The sequence below is a fragment of the Rhipicephalus sanguineus genome, chromosome 2 (genome assembly GCF_013339695.2).
Source record: "Rhipicephalus sanguineus isolate Rsan-2018 chromosome 2, BIME_Rsan_1.4, whole genome shotgun sequence".
In the NCBI taxonomy this organism is placed as follows: Eukaryota; Metazoa; Arthropoda; class Arachnida; order Ixodida; family Ixodidae; genus Rhipicephalus; species Rhipicephalus sanguineus.
This window is the reverse complement of record NC_051177.1, coordinates 72,315,892-72,332,585: the sequence shown is the minus strand read 5'-3', so window position 1 is coordinate 72,332,585 and position 16,694 is coordinate 72,315,892. Positions and strand designations below refer to the sequence as shown.

The window sequence follows — 16,694 nt, the reverse complement described above, 5'->3', positions numbered from 1 at the left end:
GTGCGTACTGTATTTGTCACGCATTGTTGCTGTTCGGCGCAGAGAGCTTTATTGTGTTCTTCACTTCGCGCATAATGTTCGTGGATTGCTTCACATTAAGTGAGAAACAGTAATTTGGAATGCTGCGCAGCACGTCTGCGAGAAAATCGTTCCTTGGCGCGATAAAGTCAGTCGCCGCGTGCGTCGTTAGGTTTTGTGCATTCTAATTCAATGCATGTCTATGCAAATGCGTGAAAGAGTGCAGTTACGCTTAGGATCGTTATTTTTGGCGTTCGCATATTGCTTGAAGCTTTTGTTACGAGCGCAATCAGAGAGAACTTGTGAATTGAGAAGAATGTTCGTTCGCTGTGACTATGACGTATTCTTCTGAATAAACACTCCTGCCTCAGTAGCTCAGGCATGGCACCGAAGTTTGCTTTCTTTTTTTTTTTCAGCTGCGGCAACTGCACATGACTGTTTTTCGCGAAGGGGTGAAGTGCATCGGAGAAAATTTATGCGAAGGCGGGAAAGTAGACACAGCTAACTTTTTTTTAGGGGCGAAGCTCCTCTTAGTCTAACCTTGTCACGTCTCCGTTGTCCGGCGTAACCACCTTTGCAAACTGCCCACTACTTCGTCTTTGCAAACATCCCACTACGACCCATCACCGATCCATCACTTAACCGATTTTCACCGATCATCACTTCACCGAGTATTTGTCACGTCTTTGATGATGTACTGGGCTATCGCTTTGATTACTGCTGGGCGAACCCACTGAATATTTCACGGTGTGACCATGATTGCTTCAGGAGCTTCGCCCAAGATCTTCATCATTCACCCGTGGATATGCTGTGAATTTTTTCCAGGTCATGCCGTCCGGAGTCAAGTACTACGGCAACTACTGCTACAAACGTTGACAAAAAAACGTGCATGTGCTTACTGAGAATATATGACTTGAAAATAAAAGATCTCGCCTCTTGCAACGATCGTCGTGTTTGTTTTAAATGTCTGAATAAAGATACAGTAGCATCGTGTGCTTGCCCCTCTGGCGGTACAGCTTACACGAATCTACTCGATGCAAGCAACGTGTTTTTTAAAAAAAATCAAGATATAGCCTCTGGGACAAGCACTCGCACGGAACCAATCCCGGAGGCCATGTAATTTTACTAATCGCTAGAAGATTCCACCCACCCGCTAGGTGCGCTGAGAACCCGAATCAGTTGCAGGGGCCGATTGAAGTGACCTCTCTTATCCTAATATATGTTACTCTATGGTCGACACTTTTCCAAACGTACAGTCTGGGATAATCTGTCTCTCTCTTGTCTCCTATGCAGCCATTTTAAGGGCACTCTTTGCAAGCATGCACGTATAAGGTAAAATGTGTTAATTTGAAGCCGAATCTGAGCAGCGCCAAGCGTGTTCCCCACATGCTCGAGTACAGAAGTGACAGTATTTACCAACTGATGTAAGTGCATGAGTGCCAGTTTCTTCTAGCCTTTTCACATTCTTCTTTTTCACCCCATCATAACGTATGTTTGTTCTTTCTGCAAGTGGTCCGCGTATCCTCCTGTAGTGACTTATACTACAGTAAGACAGATAACTGTGTCTTCCTGTACGGTGCACTTGTCGTTTGTACGATGTGTTTGCTGCCTCATACGGTTACAGCCATGTACGATGTGTTGGCTGCCTCATGCGGTTACAGCCATCTTGACCGCTGTTACCAGCAACGTTACCAGCGCCCAATAAAATTCCCTGTGCGGATGCCCGAAGCGAATGGTGTTGAAGCATTTTTAAGGCGCTGTCACATTCGGTTTTACGGTGTCAGAACGTGGCTATGTTTGCGATTCCGTCGTGCGCAGCTTCACCTAGCTAGCACTTGCCACAGAAATTTGGCAAGCCCCACTTGCCACCTCCGGCCCACTAAAAAAAATTACAGCATATCCACGGACGAATGATGAAGAGCTTGGGCGAAGCTCCTGAAGCAATCATGGTTACACCGTGAAATGTTCAGTGGTTTCGCCCAGCAGTAATGAAAGCGATACGCCGCTTTGATCATTTTTCCTTTTTTCATTTCTTTCTTCTTTTTTTATTTTGTGTTTTTTTTTTATTTTTATTTATGTTTATTTATAGATATATTATGTATTTTAATTTTTTATTTTTTATTTCTTTATTTTTACAATTTTAAAATTTTTTAATATTTTTTATTTCTTATTTATTTTAATTTTTTGTGTTTTATTTTATTTTTTTATTATTTTTATTTTTTCTATCTCTATGGGACAGCGCACGCCGGATCGAGCGACGACCGACCAGGTGATGCCATAAGGAGCTCCGCTCCTAATATGAAGATGCTGTCTAGCCAAGCGCAAACTCCTCGTTCTACACAATGCACCAAATGCTGGCGTTATGGACGCAGCGCTAATGATTGTCTCGAACCAATAAACCAATAAAGGAGGATTAAATTGAAAACTGCACCGGATATTGAATGACCTGACGCAGCTTGTCAGTGCTTCGAACGTCGGGAGCCGAACGATGGTGCAATTGGATTGCTGCGCTTGTGTGAATACCGAACATCGAAGGGCTTTACTTGACCAACCAAGATGAAGATTACACTTTCTATCAGGCAAAAAATAATGAACACGAGACTTTGGCTACCGAGTTTGCTAGGCTAACAGAACACCCCTTTGGCACGATTACCAATAAGTATCACGAGGCGTTTGACGAGGTGTCCGAAGATGAATCTACAATGCCCGTTCTAAATGTCAGATCGCTTGGAAAGCATTATGCACACTTGAAACACGCTGACGTCATGCAAAGATCGGACTCCCTGTCTCTAACCAAGACATGTTTCGGTTTGGTATTACTTTAGTGGGCTTGCCCAAGCTCCGCTGGTCTTTTGTGTTTGCGATAGCCGAGCCGCGCACGGAGTAAGTCACACTGTGTGTGTGTGTGTGTGTGTGTGTGTGTGTGTGTGTGTGTGTGTGTGTGTGTGTGTGTGTGTGCGTGTGTGTGTGTGTGCGTGCGTGCGTGTGTGTGCGTGCGTGTGTGTGTGTGTGTGTGTGTGTGTGTGTGTGTGTGTGTGTGTGTGTGTGTGTGTGTGTGTGTGTGTGTGTGTGTGTGTGTGTGTGTGTGTGTGTGTGTGTGTGTGTGTGTGTGTGTGTGTGTGTGTGTGTGTCTTCCCGTGCCTTTCTTGTGTTCTCGTTCATTTGTGCCACCATAGCGCCATCCGTCGTAGCTCAGCTTCGAAGGTTGTGGATTCAGATCGCACCGTCGGAAAGGGTGATTTTAACTGCGAAGCTGCCTAAGGCAGGCGTAATTTGTGCGGCCTATCAGGAACGTGCCACATAAATTGGGTAAATCCCACTACTCACCACTGGTCTACCAAATATGAAGAAGGAAACAGTTAGCCCAACAAACGGGTATATGTCACAGAAGTTCGTGCGGCCTATCAGAAAACTATCATCATCATAAACGGGTATGTGCCACAGAAATTGGGTAAATCCCACTACTCGCCACTGGTCCACTAAAAAAGGCAACAGTTAGCTCAACAGTAGGGAATGGGAAAGGCAACGACGGCTGCGAGAAGACCCCGAAGGGATGGAAAGACTACGCCAACGACGACCTGCCCGTATATACATCTATGAGATGTGCGAACGCTTGGTTTCACCGCGAGTTTCTGTCTCTGGAGTTTGGACATCCGTGTCTTGTCTGTGAATGTGTGTGATTTAACTCGAAGCTCTCTGCGCTGAGATTCAACGTAGAAGCCCAGCACCTCCTAGCTAAAGCCTAGCAACGACCTAGAAGCAACCTATAAACAACCTGCATCATCTACCTAAGGCCTAGAAACAACCTAGAAGCAACCAGATGAGTCTTCAGAATCGTCCAGTTTCGCTGTGCCAAGCCTTGCGCGGCTTAGTGCAAGCTTCCAGATTTCTTTTTGGTCCTCTTTAATTCTTTACAATTTAAGTCAGTATCACCACACTGCAGTTAAAGAAACAACAAATACTGTGCCCTGTGCTTTCCTTGGCTAATTATCTGTTGGTTTCATTAGTTGTGTCTAACAAAGAAACGAGCCGATCAAACAATTTCTCTTCTTTCATGTAGTTCAGAAGTGATAAAAGAAAGCTACGTTTTTTGTGTGTGTGTGTTTTTCGAACAACGTTATGTTTTCTAGAGAGCAAAGGAATATCACTTGGCAGATATTTGGCTTTCACTTGGTCAATGAACACCACTAGCATCGTTGTTTGGATTACAAACAATACCCCAATTTACAATTCCCACGTCGTTGCCCTTATTTTGGTCCGTACCAACGAATGATTGTGTTTTACAGAATATTAAACACGCTAAACATACACGACACCGGCTATATGAGTGGCCACTAAGTCAATGCGTGAGGATAGCCACTCGGACGCTGCCGACGTTGATGCGATCGACAACTCAATTGCCGTGCACATATATCTATACAGGTGTGCACACAAGCTGGGGGCAATGGAGGGTGGGGCGTGACTTCATTTTTTTACTTGTAAATATTATTTTGCAAGTAGCACATGGACGCTCGTATATCTCAGTTGAAATGATCACAAAGAGCTCTCAAACCGCATCGAGAGTTATAACTATAGAGACTAACTGTCCCTTCGTTGAATCCCCAGCCCTCTTTGGCACTGAAGCTCAAGCTTGCCTCACCTGCACCACCAGAAGCAGTGATCCACCCATGGATTTCCATCGCCAATGCCCACTAGATAATTTGCATTAGCCTCTTTTTTAAAGCTAATCCGGTAGGATAAAAAAGAAAAACATGCATAAATAGTATATTGTAAGCGGGAAACACACATCATGGTCATTCTTCGTGAAATTGTTTGACCGTGCGTACAGATGTCAACAAGCTTGTCTAGTCAGTGGTCTAGAACGCCAGAGCGTCGGGCTCGGGGCTGCACGGGCGACATCTAGAGATAAACACGTGGTTTGGGATAGGCCACAACTGCGCAAGCGTAGCCTTTACAACGGGCCTGCCTTGCATTTTCTTCCTTCTTCCCTTTTTTTTTGTTTATCGTCGTGTCTACATCAACGGTTTTGGCCATCAGAAGCGCTGTCGCTGATGTAGCACCGAAAAAAAGATAAAGCGCGATATATCCGCGACGGGATGCCGGAAGGATGACACCGCTAACCGAGGATAATCGTGCCGCATAGCTTGCATAGCTTGGATCCGGTCGATTTCCCGCGTTTTCTTTCTTTTCCTTTTTTTTTCTGCGGCGCCACACCACAGACAGCTCTTCTGACGGCCAAAAAAGTTATTGCACCCGCGGCGATAAGCAACGAGAGAAAATGCAAGGCAGGTGCGTCATTGGGGTCCGCGCATGCTCAGACGTGGCCAATCTCAAACCACGTGTTATCTCTATATGTCGCTCGTGCAGTCCCGAGCGCGACGCTCCAGCGTTCTAGACAAGTGTAATAATAACTGTTGCGGTTTAACGTCCCAAAACCACGATATGATTATGAGGGACGCCGTAGTTGAGGGCTACGGAAATTTTGACATTCTGGTATTCTTTAACGTGCACTGACATCGCACAGTACAGTTCTATACAAGCTTGTTGACCTCTGTACGACTGTGTTAGATATTAGCGTAGTAAACCGTCTTAGCTGCTTTTCCTGTATATACAGCTCTGCCACTGCAATGACTAATGACTCAGTAACTAATATGTAATCACATGCGGAACCATGCGCACACGCGTATGTTCTTATCTAAAATGCGTTGTTCAAACCTGCAAATTCTACAGCAGGCCGTGACTGGCGCAGCATTCAAGCACTCAGCTTTACGCCTGCAGCTGTGAAAGAAACCACGACTTTCCATCTCATTATCCATTATACTAGCGCAATTACGACGAAGTAACCATTGGAGAAGGAATTGCGCTGCCCGCTTGAAGTAAAAAAGTATCGGCACGCTCCTGCTATGCATGGCAAAATTATAGCAGCACAGCCGCAAAAGTGTACTACATAGCTTAAAAACTGCCCGAATTCAAATAGTTCTCTTCTAATATGGTTCGTACGGATACATCGATGGGACATACGCAGGAAATGTTATCACGGAGAGTTCGCTCGCCAAGGCTCACTAATCGTGGTTTTAGCACGTAAAGCCAGAGAAATTATTATTATTATTATTAATTGAGACTAGAGAAAACAGTCGGCGCTAGAGCAACGCTCTCGTTCCTCCATTATGCACTCGGCGCAGCATCACAATCGCGGCTCTTAATCAGCATTCTAGCACGACTTCAAAACTTTCGCGTCACTCCTGTCACTGTCTGTAAATCGGTTAATCGAAAAAGTTTAATCGATTAGGTCGGTAAAATTAAAGGTGGACACCGGTGGCGATTAATCGTTTTCCAAGACACTTTTCGTCGATTAATTGATCAATCATTCATCGATATTACCATCCCCAGCCTGCGATGAGTTTCGTGCTTCAGGAGCTGAACGGCAGCAATGTGTGAGCGTATAAAAGGGGCTGCTTCGTCTACAAGTTGTGCGCCACCGAAAAATATAATCGAATGGGACAGGTTCGCTGTTGTCTACTGCATTCAAGTAGTCGCTATCTTCTTTTCTTTGAGCAATACAGCCACCGCCAACCTCTCGGGCGGCGCACGATATTCGATAAAACGAATCTGGTAACAGCGGGGTTGTGCGGATCTCAAGGGGCATGTCAAGGTACCGATTGAATGTTAATATTTTGTGGCTTTTTTTTTTAATATTCGGCATCGTTTTTACGTTCAGGCGCCCGCTTTGGACGACGCTGAGGCAAACACCCCCTTACACATGCAGCTTACCTTTGGTGGCACTGGGCATGGTGTTCTTTGCGGCAGCTGTGAAGACTGCGCAAGGAAAGGAACACAGTGCGAGAAAAAAGCGATGCAAGAGATTAAAAGGACGGATACATCGTGTAGAAACACGCGCTCAGTATGTGTGGCTCGAAATAAAAAAAAATGTCAAGAGCAACATTTACTATCACTAAACGTTTCCCGCTGATCTTTTTTTTATGTGTGGTCAAATTCAACGCCTTCTTCTGCTGCTTGCCTTTTCGGCGTGGGATTCAAAATGGTGGGCCGCTTTTACGAAAAGCTCAATAAACATGGAACGGAAAAGACGACTTAGACGAGCAAGACTAAACGATTTCTTAGGTACATCTGCTATTTTCTGAGTTAATAATAATACCAATTGTGGTAGTTTCACGTCCCAAAACCACGGTAGTATTATGAGGGGCGCCGTAGTGGAAAGCTCCGGAATTTTTGACCACCTGGGATCCTTTAACGTCCACCTAAATCTAAGTACCCGGGCCTCTAGCCCTTCGACTCCGTCGTAATGCGGCCACCGCGGCCGGGATTCGATCCCGCGACCTTTTAAATGCGAAGCATTTCTTAGCGAACTTCTGCGACTTTGAGCGTATCTATCTATCTATCTAGCCGCCTACGACTTTGTGCTCTCCTGGCCGTTTCGTTAATCGGATGTATACCAAAATTGGTGTGTCATAACATGGCCTTATTACGAACATAAATGACAGGTCATATCATGAAAATCATGACACGCATGTCATGAACAGCATGATTTACATTCCACGGCCTTTGGGCTCCCTGGCCGTTCCGTAAATCGGATGTATACCAAAATTGGTGTGTCATAACATGGCCTTATCACGAACATAAATGACAGGTCATATCATGAAAATCATGACACGCATGTCATGAACAGAATGATTTACATTCCACGGCCTTTGGGCTCTTGCGGACGTTCCGTTAATTTCATATATACCAAAATTAGTGCGGCGTGACAAGAGTTCATGACGAACATAATGACAGGTCCTAACATGCAAATCATGACGCGCATGTCATGTGCAGCATGATTTACATGACATGGTCTCGGGGCGCTCGTGGCCGTTTAAATGAAGGGATACATACGAAAACTGGTATTACGAGATATTTCTGTATGACGAACATAACTGACACGTGGTAACATGAAAATCATGATATGCATGTCATGTATAACATGATTTACATGCCACGCTCATGGCGCACTCGCGGCCGTTTCGCTAGATTGATATACACCAAAATTGGTATTGTGTGATGTGACTTTATGAAGAACATGAATAACAGGTGGTAGCACGAAAACCATGACATCCATGACATGTATGTCATGATTTACATGCCACGCTCATGGTGCATTCGCGTCCGTTTCGCTTGCGTGATATACACCAAAATTGGTGTTACGCGACACGACTGTATGTCGAACGTAAGTGAGACGTGGTAACATGAAAATCATGACATGCAAGTCATGTACGACCTCATTTACATGCCACACTCATGATGCGCTAGCGGCAGTTTCAGTAGATTGATATACACCAAAATTGGTATTGCGCGATGTGACTGTATGAAGAATATGAATGACAGTTGGTAAGATGAAAATCATGACATGCATGTCATGTATGTCATGATTTACATTCCACGCTCATGGTGTATTCGCGTCCGTTTGGCTTGCGTGATATACACCAAAATTGGTGTTACGCGACACGACTGTATGACGAACGTAAGTGAGACGTGGTAACATGAAAATCATGACATGCATGACATGCACGACATGATTTACATGTCATGCTCATGACGCACTCGTGCCGTTTCGCTTGCTTGACACACCAAAATTGGTATTGCGCGACGCGACTGCATGACGAACGTAAATGAGAGGTGGTAACATGGAAATCATGACATGCAGGTTATGTATGTCATGATTTACATGCCGCGCTCATTGTGCATTCCCGGCCGTTTCGCTAGCTTGGTATACACCAAAATTGGTATTGCGCGACGCCACTGTATGACGAACGTAAATGAAAGGTGGTAACAATGATAATCATGACATGCATGAAATGTACGACATGATTTACATGCCATGCTCATGGCGCACTCGTGGCCGTTTCGCTAGATTGATATGCACCAAAATTGGTATTGCGCGATGTGACTGTACGAAGAACATGAATAACAGGTGGTAACATGAAAACTATGACATGCATGCCATGTATGTCATGACTTACATACCACGCTCATGGCGCATTCGCGGCCATTTCGATAGCTTGATATATACCAAAACTGGTACTGCGCGATGTGACTGTATGATGAACATTAGTGACAGGTGGTAACATGAAAAACCATAATATTCATGTCATGTATGGCATGATTTACATGCTCTACTCATGGTGCACTCGCAGCCATTTCGCTCCTTTGATATACACCAAAATTGGTATTGCGCGATGTGACTGTATGACGAACATAAATGAGAGGTATTAATGTCATGTACGGTATGATTTACATGCCACTGTCATGGTGCGCTTCCGGCCGTTTTGTTAACGTGATATATACCAAAATTGGTATGGCATGACACGAGTGCGTGTTGAACGTAAACGACAGGTCATGTATTTATATACCAGAATATGCGTTTCATTGGCATGGTGTACACTAGATTGTGCATGCATGCGTGCATGGCAAACATGCGATATATGGTGGACTAGGTGTCATGGCATGAATGATTTCATTTGTCTCAAAGACAAGGCGATGTATGCAGCTCTTTGCCGGCTGCTTCGCATTACATCGATTCCCACAGTGCGTGGGATCTGCCGAATTTTTTTTATGAGTTCAAATGAATTGTACCGTTATCGTTGTAATGAGTGTCGCGGGTATGAAATTGAGTGAGCGATAGTTACCAACGACTCGGAGTGTAAAACAACAAACCGGCGGAGGAATAATCAGATTTATCAATGAACCATTTTCATGATTTCTTGTTTTGTTTTTTTTCTTGTTTGTTCAATAATTCTATATCAATTTCAGGATGTCGAGATAGCCGGCTCTAACGCAGCCTATCTTCCCATATTTCCACATAAAAATGAAAAAAAAAATACAGGTTCACTTAAAGCCATGATGCGCAGAGGTGTAATTTGAACATCGTACATGTTGCTTCAAACAAATGGCACACGACAGTAAAGAGTAACAGCACCTCTAATTGTATTCATATGTGCATATTTTATTTTATAAGTGCGTTTTTGTACAGCGTATACTTTTGGACAGCATTGCAATCATACTGGAGGTTTATTAAAAATTTCACCTTGAAGGAATTTATTCAGTGTTCACTGAATTTTGAGGAGATGCATTACAATAACGATTAGGCACTACGTTTAGGAGCATCGCTGTCGCTAATTATTGTTCGCGTTGGCTGGCATTGCCTATCTCTTGGCTTGACACACTGAACTCATAGTAGAGCTCACTAGCTTTTTTAGCTCACCAGCTGTTTAAAAACATCTCATTCAAACTGACCTCATCTTATTTGCAGTGTGTGCTGAGATATTGCGGAAACATGCTCCACTAAGTGCGAATAGAGGCCCAGGGCTAATTGTTTCATCTCAAACTGCTGGACTGTGACGTCACAGTGCTTATTGAGGAACACGCCCCCGCTTTTTTGCATACCCCAACAAGTTTATCATCAATGCAATGGCAGCTATCAGTCTAGCTGTCAGTGCGATCACCTGCCTCAACGTCTTTGAAGAACACCATCAGCAGTGTTGCGCGTAAGCAGCTGCGATCTAACACCTGCGCAGGCGTTTGATTACGTGAGGCTTCTTGCGCTCTTATTCAACAAAACCTGTCTTTTTTTATTTCATTATTCGGCGACACGTTATTCTTGAGGGACGTGACGCAACAACGCTTTGGCCGTCGACCGATAAGAGATGGGGGAGTGGCAATATACCAGCTATAAAACGCGTCGATGAAATACTTGGGAACGCCACTCCTGGAAAGATCACCGCCCCGGAAAGGTACGATGCATTTCTGTTCTTGCCTATTCCATATACTGATACTGCTATTCGAGTAGTTGCTTTTTGGTGTGTAATATTGTGAGCCTTGACCTGTAATGCGTTTCTCTTGTTACGTGCACCCAGGTTCACTTACCCGGTCAAGATGAAGCCCGTGTCACTTTTCCTGTTGGCCGTTTGTCTGCTCGCGGTTCAGGCCGAAGATCTCGCTGGACGAACCTTCGACTTCGGGCAGATCCACCCGGCACTACAGCACGCCCATCATGGCCACGGCATGTCGTCCCAGCCTCAGGGGCACTTCAATCATGTTCTGCCGGCGCACCATGGTTCCCACACTGGGCACGCTCACGGGCACGCACATCAAGGACAGGGTCAGCATGTTCACCAGCACCAATTTGTTCATGGGCATCAGCACAACCATCGGCAGTCTCCGGCGCTCAATCCCGCAACTGTGCCCGGTGCGTCAAACGTGAGCACGGTCCCAGTCCTCATGTGCCGCGTCGTCAAGGTTCCTGTGAATACCACGTTACCCACTTCGCCGCAGAAGTCAGAATCCAGCTCATCTGGGACCCATCATGTCGGCAGTCATATCGCTACTTCCATTAGTCACATTAGTCAGGTCTTCGGTAGGGTCGTCAATCCTGTGGTGGCCCTCTTGCAGAACGCATCGGTTTGGCTGAACCGGACCGCTCACGGAGACGACAGTGCCGCTGCTCATCACCACCAGCACCAGTCTGCTGATCATCATTCACTGGTCCTCAAGAAGAAACTGCAGGTCATCGGCCCCATAAGTCGTCAACAGAAGGGCCATGCTTCGGTTCCAACTCGTCCATCTCTTGTTACTGATGCTCCCACAAAACCCAGCCCGGCACCTGCAGTTACCACCACTGTTCCGAAGGCGACAAGTCGCTCCCGCCTAACAACGGCACCGCGCTTTGTTCCGGCAGCCATTACCACCGTCGGTGTCGCGGCACCTACACTAGGGGGACCGGTTCCGCGCGCTGGCACCTTTCCTGTCTGGGCTAACACTATCACTTCGACCATTGTACCTGCTTCCCTCCCTGCAGACGTCTCCTCGGTAACCCATGTGTCCACCCAGGTTCCTGATTCTACCACGGCGTCCGTGGAACGCACCTTGACATCTACTCGTGCCACCTTGCCTACCGTGACTCCGACAGGCGTTGCTGTTCCCGCCACCGCTGCCCCAACTTCGCTGGACTTCCGCGCCAACCCCTTCACGGCCACCACAACCTGGACTGAACTACCTGCTTCTATTCCTGCAGATGCCACGTCAACCACGGACGTCGCATTCGAAAAAACGCAGGTATTCCACGGAAGTACGGTCGTAACTTCTGAAGGTGCGGAGCCTGCTGCCTTCCCAGACTCAACTAGCACTGTTCTCACCACAACTCTGGGTTCCCCGGATCCGCGTGCTGGGCTCTTCACTGTCCTGGTTACGTCACCAGAAGCGTCCACTCCTGGCCTTCCTGACCACGAGCAGGCAAACATAACCATCGCAGCCCCGGCTTCTACCAGCGCCCTTGCGACAGCTTCCTTTGAGCCTCGTGCAGAGACTGTGATTACCTCAACACCCGAAGCGCCTACGCTTCCGGTGAACGCGGATGCCCCTTCAGTGCTGTTCGCCCAGACCACTATGGCTCCGGGCATGGACACCACTTCTGCCCAGGCGTCTACAGTGGTTCAAGCTGTCCCTCTCGCTACAAGGGCACCATTGGCGGTGGCTACGGCGGCAGACGTCACCACTGGCCCAGTGACTCTCTCTACTACCCCGGTTCCGGCCGCGGTGCTTTCCACGACCCCGTCTCCTACTTCCTCGCAGGTTGCGAGCTTTACGGTCTTGGGTGTCCGCTCTGTCCGCCCGAAAACTCGCTGAACCACGGTCTTTCCAGTAGTAATATCAGCGATAATGTAATGTGATTCTTGTAAATAGCATGCTTATTCGCGCTTGTTCGCCCTATTTTAAGGATTTTTACCGTGCGCATTTTGCATGCATGAGACTTGACCGGTGTCCCGAGATTCAGCAATAAAACACGGCATTTTTATCGCACCTGCTTACATTTCCTTTCTTCCTGTGTGCTCATCGCACCAGTGACCACATCAGCATCCAATCATGGATGTGTCGTAAGCGATGGCGAGGTTTCTCGGCTATCGCTTATGCCTAATCGCACTGATGGTACGAATAACGTTGCGATTTGACAACTCATGTGCGAAGCAACTAGTCAACAACCTGCTCATGTGGAAGTTTATTCGGTGTAGCTCGGGTTTTTTTTTTTTTTTTTTTTTTTAGTGTGCACAACTCTAGGTACCGACGCTTTCCTGTAAGAATATAACGCAAGTGGCTGGCATTGAACGACATAGACGACATTAAGGCAGTATTGGCGATTGCTTCAGCCCACTACATCTAGCAAAGGCTTGCTAAAACGCCTTCTAGGAGCTCCTCTTTAGACACATTTTAATCCACCTTGCACACGCGCAACAGAAAAAAAAAATCATGAACGACAGAAGACGGCAGGATTGTTCCTTCGTATTGAGTTTTATTACCATATACGACCTACAAACAGGGCCGTTTTCAACTATGCTGAGTGCTCTGGGTAGACGTTGGATACAGCCTCAAAGTGAGCGGTGGAATGAAATGCACGCTAACTTTAAAGAAAAAAAAGAGGGGCACATGCTTTTCAAAGTAGTTCTCCACATTGAGCTACAGCGCTGTACGGCTACTCGCCGCGATGGCTAAAATGACTTGAGACCTTGTGGTGCTTAATGTCACGACACAGGTTCGGTTCCCGGTCATAGCGGCAGCATTTCGAAATGGGGAGAAGTACGCCTACTTAGATTTAGGCGCGCGTTTACGAACTGCAGGTAGTCACAATTTGGTCCCACACTATAGGTGTTCTTCGTAACCATATTGTGATTCTGCTAACTGAAACCCCAGAATTTATTCGTGCGTGTGCGTTATGGGGCTGCTGTTGTAGCAGTTTCAGCGCTGAGCAGTGCAGATCGATGTTGAAGACAATCATTTGCGTTTAATAAATCGTTTGTTGTTCTTAGCCGCCGTACTGCTTATTTTTTCACGCTTTAAACCGAGTCGGTACTTCCTTTTTTTCAAAGCAAGCCCACTATTGACAGTATAATGGGTGCTTGGCCGGCGAATGTATCGCAGAAATATCGCCAGGAGAACGTGCCTGCTGCCATAGAGTTTCCTACAATATTTACTAGAGGCAGCTCTGGCGTTAGTGTCTATGGGAGCTGCAACGCATGGCGCTTCAGCCAGCATGGGAATGATGGGTAGTACACGGATTTATCTAAACTTTGTTCTTTCGGCTCCGTTTGGATCCGCGTCGCCTGCATCCACTTTGTCGCAAAACGAAGTTCAGCAAAAGTCAGCGGTTCCACTTCACCACTTTAACCTTTCTAGGCTCACTAATTCAAATCTGGTCACGAAGTTCACGACGGTTTATTCTTTTATCCGAAACGAACACCAAAACACAGCAATAAACAAAGCCGCAAGTGCGTTCGAAGCCCGCAAGTGCGAAGACTAGGCAAATCCATGTACTACCCATCAGTCCCATGGTGGCTGAACGATCCCTATAGGTAACTGTAGGAAACTCTATACCTGCTGCGTCACACCTTAACTGATAGTGCTGCACACTCATCGTTTCATTCTCTCCCCCACGCGGGGCCCCGATTCAAGAAGCGCGCTCTCAACTTCACCAAAACTTGGGCGCACGCTATCTTATGGTGCTTTACCGCGGAGCGGCGCTAGTTTCTTATATTAGGCGGGCGTTTTGAGGTATCTTGAAAGACGCCAAAATTGGTCATAATCAATTACGCTAGCAATAATTACATGATACGTTAGAGCATTTATGATTCAACTTCGGGATCACCAGACAGAAAGCTATAGTAATTAAAGCATAAAAGTCACAAACAAAAATTTTGCTGTCAGTGCTCCTTAAACCTTCGTCAACGCTATCCTGTGGGCAAAGACGAAATTATTCGATGTGACATAAAACAGCGTCGCAAATCCCAACAGACGCCACTGTACAACCGAACTTAAGTAACGTACGTTGCGTTGGACGACTCTCAAACTCATAGGTAAAAACAGCACAAACGAAATGAAACACAAGGAACCCTCACTCTGTCCCGTGTCTTCCTTGTATTTCGTTTCGTTTGTGCTGTGGACTATGTATCACCAACTAGCCTGCCAGCATATGTTATTGAATCTTCTCAGTGTTTCTCAGGCATGGATGTGTCGGGAACCCTTGTGGACCAGTGGAAGTGATGGAGGAGCCCTTGCAGCGAGATAAAGGGGGAAAATAGATTAACGCAACGTGCAGCGTGAAATAGATGCCTTTTGTTTCTGCCTGGAAAGGAGCGGTCAAACTAAAGCGCCACGCCAATTTAATTTCAACAGCTTGCCGATAAGTAGCACGGTCTGCAGCCACTTTCAACCTGTTTCTAGCTGCGTTTGCTCGTCAAGTATGCAAGCCGGGAAAAAGCATGCTGTGCATATGTCGTAGAAAACTGCAACCAAAGCTTTTCAGCCAGCTCAGCGAGAAGGAGAAAATTAGGTCAGCTCCGCCATAATGCAGAACCGCTAGGCGGTGAAACATGCCAAAAATCAGAAGGGGCCGCTGTCACGGGACATCGTGTGGCTTCAAAAAACGCCAGGCCTGCGCGGAAAGCGCAGCACAGTCACAGCGAAAGCTGGAAGAGCGGCATTTCTAGAGCCCATTGTAAGCTCTCTTGGGGCTACCAATACAATTACACTTCCAATGTACCCACTACGCCATAAATCAATTTTTCCCAAGTGGTGAAGCACCGACTACGCCACTATTCGTCATTTTGCGGAGAAGCGAGGTACCCGCTACAAATCTGCAAGGCGTTATGTCTACTTAGTTGATGCGGTGGCTGATGACGATGAAGAATTATGTCTGATCCCTTTGTGTGGGTTGGAAGCTTTAAACGACCCACTAGTTACGTAATTCACATTGTGCGACGCCCGGTCGTTATTTCACTCTCCCACCACGCTATGTAACGTAGGTTAACGTGAGAGAGAAAGAGCGAGAGGGAAAGAACTTTACTGAGACCCTGAGGTAATGGAGGTAATGGATCATGAGGGCCTTATTGGCTTCCTTGGTAACCAATAGAAGTGCACTTGCGAGGAACCCACTACGCTATAAATCATCATGATTTTTGTGAAGTACACTGTAAACCACTTTACACCCGTATGGGTGTAACTTGGTGTCTATAACTCACACCCCTACACCCCAAAAAATAGGTGTACCAAGCAGGATTACACCTATACAATGGGTGTAATTTCAAACTTTCACCCAATGGGTGTGGTTGGGTGTAAAAGCATATTACATCCAAATGAAAAAAAGGGTGTAGGGTGTAAAAGAACATTACACCCAAACGAGAAAAAAGGCGTTAGGGTGTTTATGCACAATTACACCCAAACACCCAGGCAAAAATTTCCATAATTCGAGTGGTCCCCCCCCCCCCCCAGTTGGCTCCCATTGATACGCTAGAAAGCTTACCCTTTAGCTAGTCCTTTCAAGAGCGCATGACCTATTATAGTGGCTCCTGCCACAGAAGGAAAATGCTGGCAGCAGCACTGATTTTATGGTGCATATGAAGCACGGCGTATATGGCCCTTACATATACAGTGCAATCGTGACTGAATACAAAGTCATTACCTAAAATACGTTGACATATTGCAAGATGTTCACACAATTATCCAATAGTACAAAATAAAGTCAAGCTTTATTAAACACAGAGCTCGTACATCCGAGACAAATTTTACGGTATTCAATGACCTTTCTCGAGTGTGCGGAGCGGCATCGCGTATGCCGCCAAACAAGGAGCACAAAT

At 46.2% G+C, this 16,694-nt stretch overlaps 1 protein-coding gene across 1 annotated transcript; it reads left to right on the top strand.

The window, feature by feature from the left end:
* Positions 1 to 10,666: 10,666 nt before the first annotated feature.
* LOC119383170 (mucin-2) lies at positions 10,667 to 12,857 on the top strand. The gene is made up of 2 exons (XM_037651196.2): positions 10,667 to 10,805; positions 10,929 to 12,857. The coding sequence occupies exon 2, from the start codon at positions 10,948 to 10,950 to the stop codon at positions 12,694 to 12,696; it is 1,749 nt and encodes a 582-aa protein (XP_037507124.1). The 5' UTR covers positions 10,667 to 10,805; positions 10,929 to 10,947; the 3' UTR covers positions 12,697 to 12,857.
* Positions 12,858 to 16,694: the final 3,837 nt, after the last annotated feature.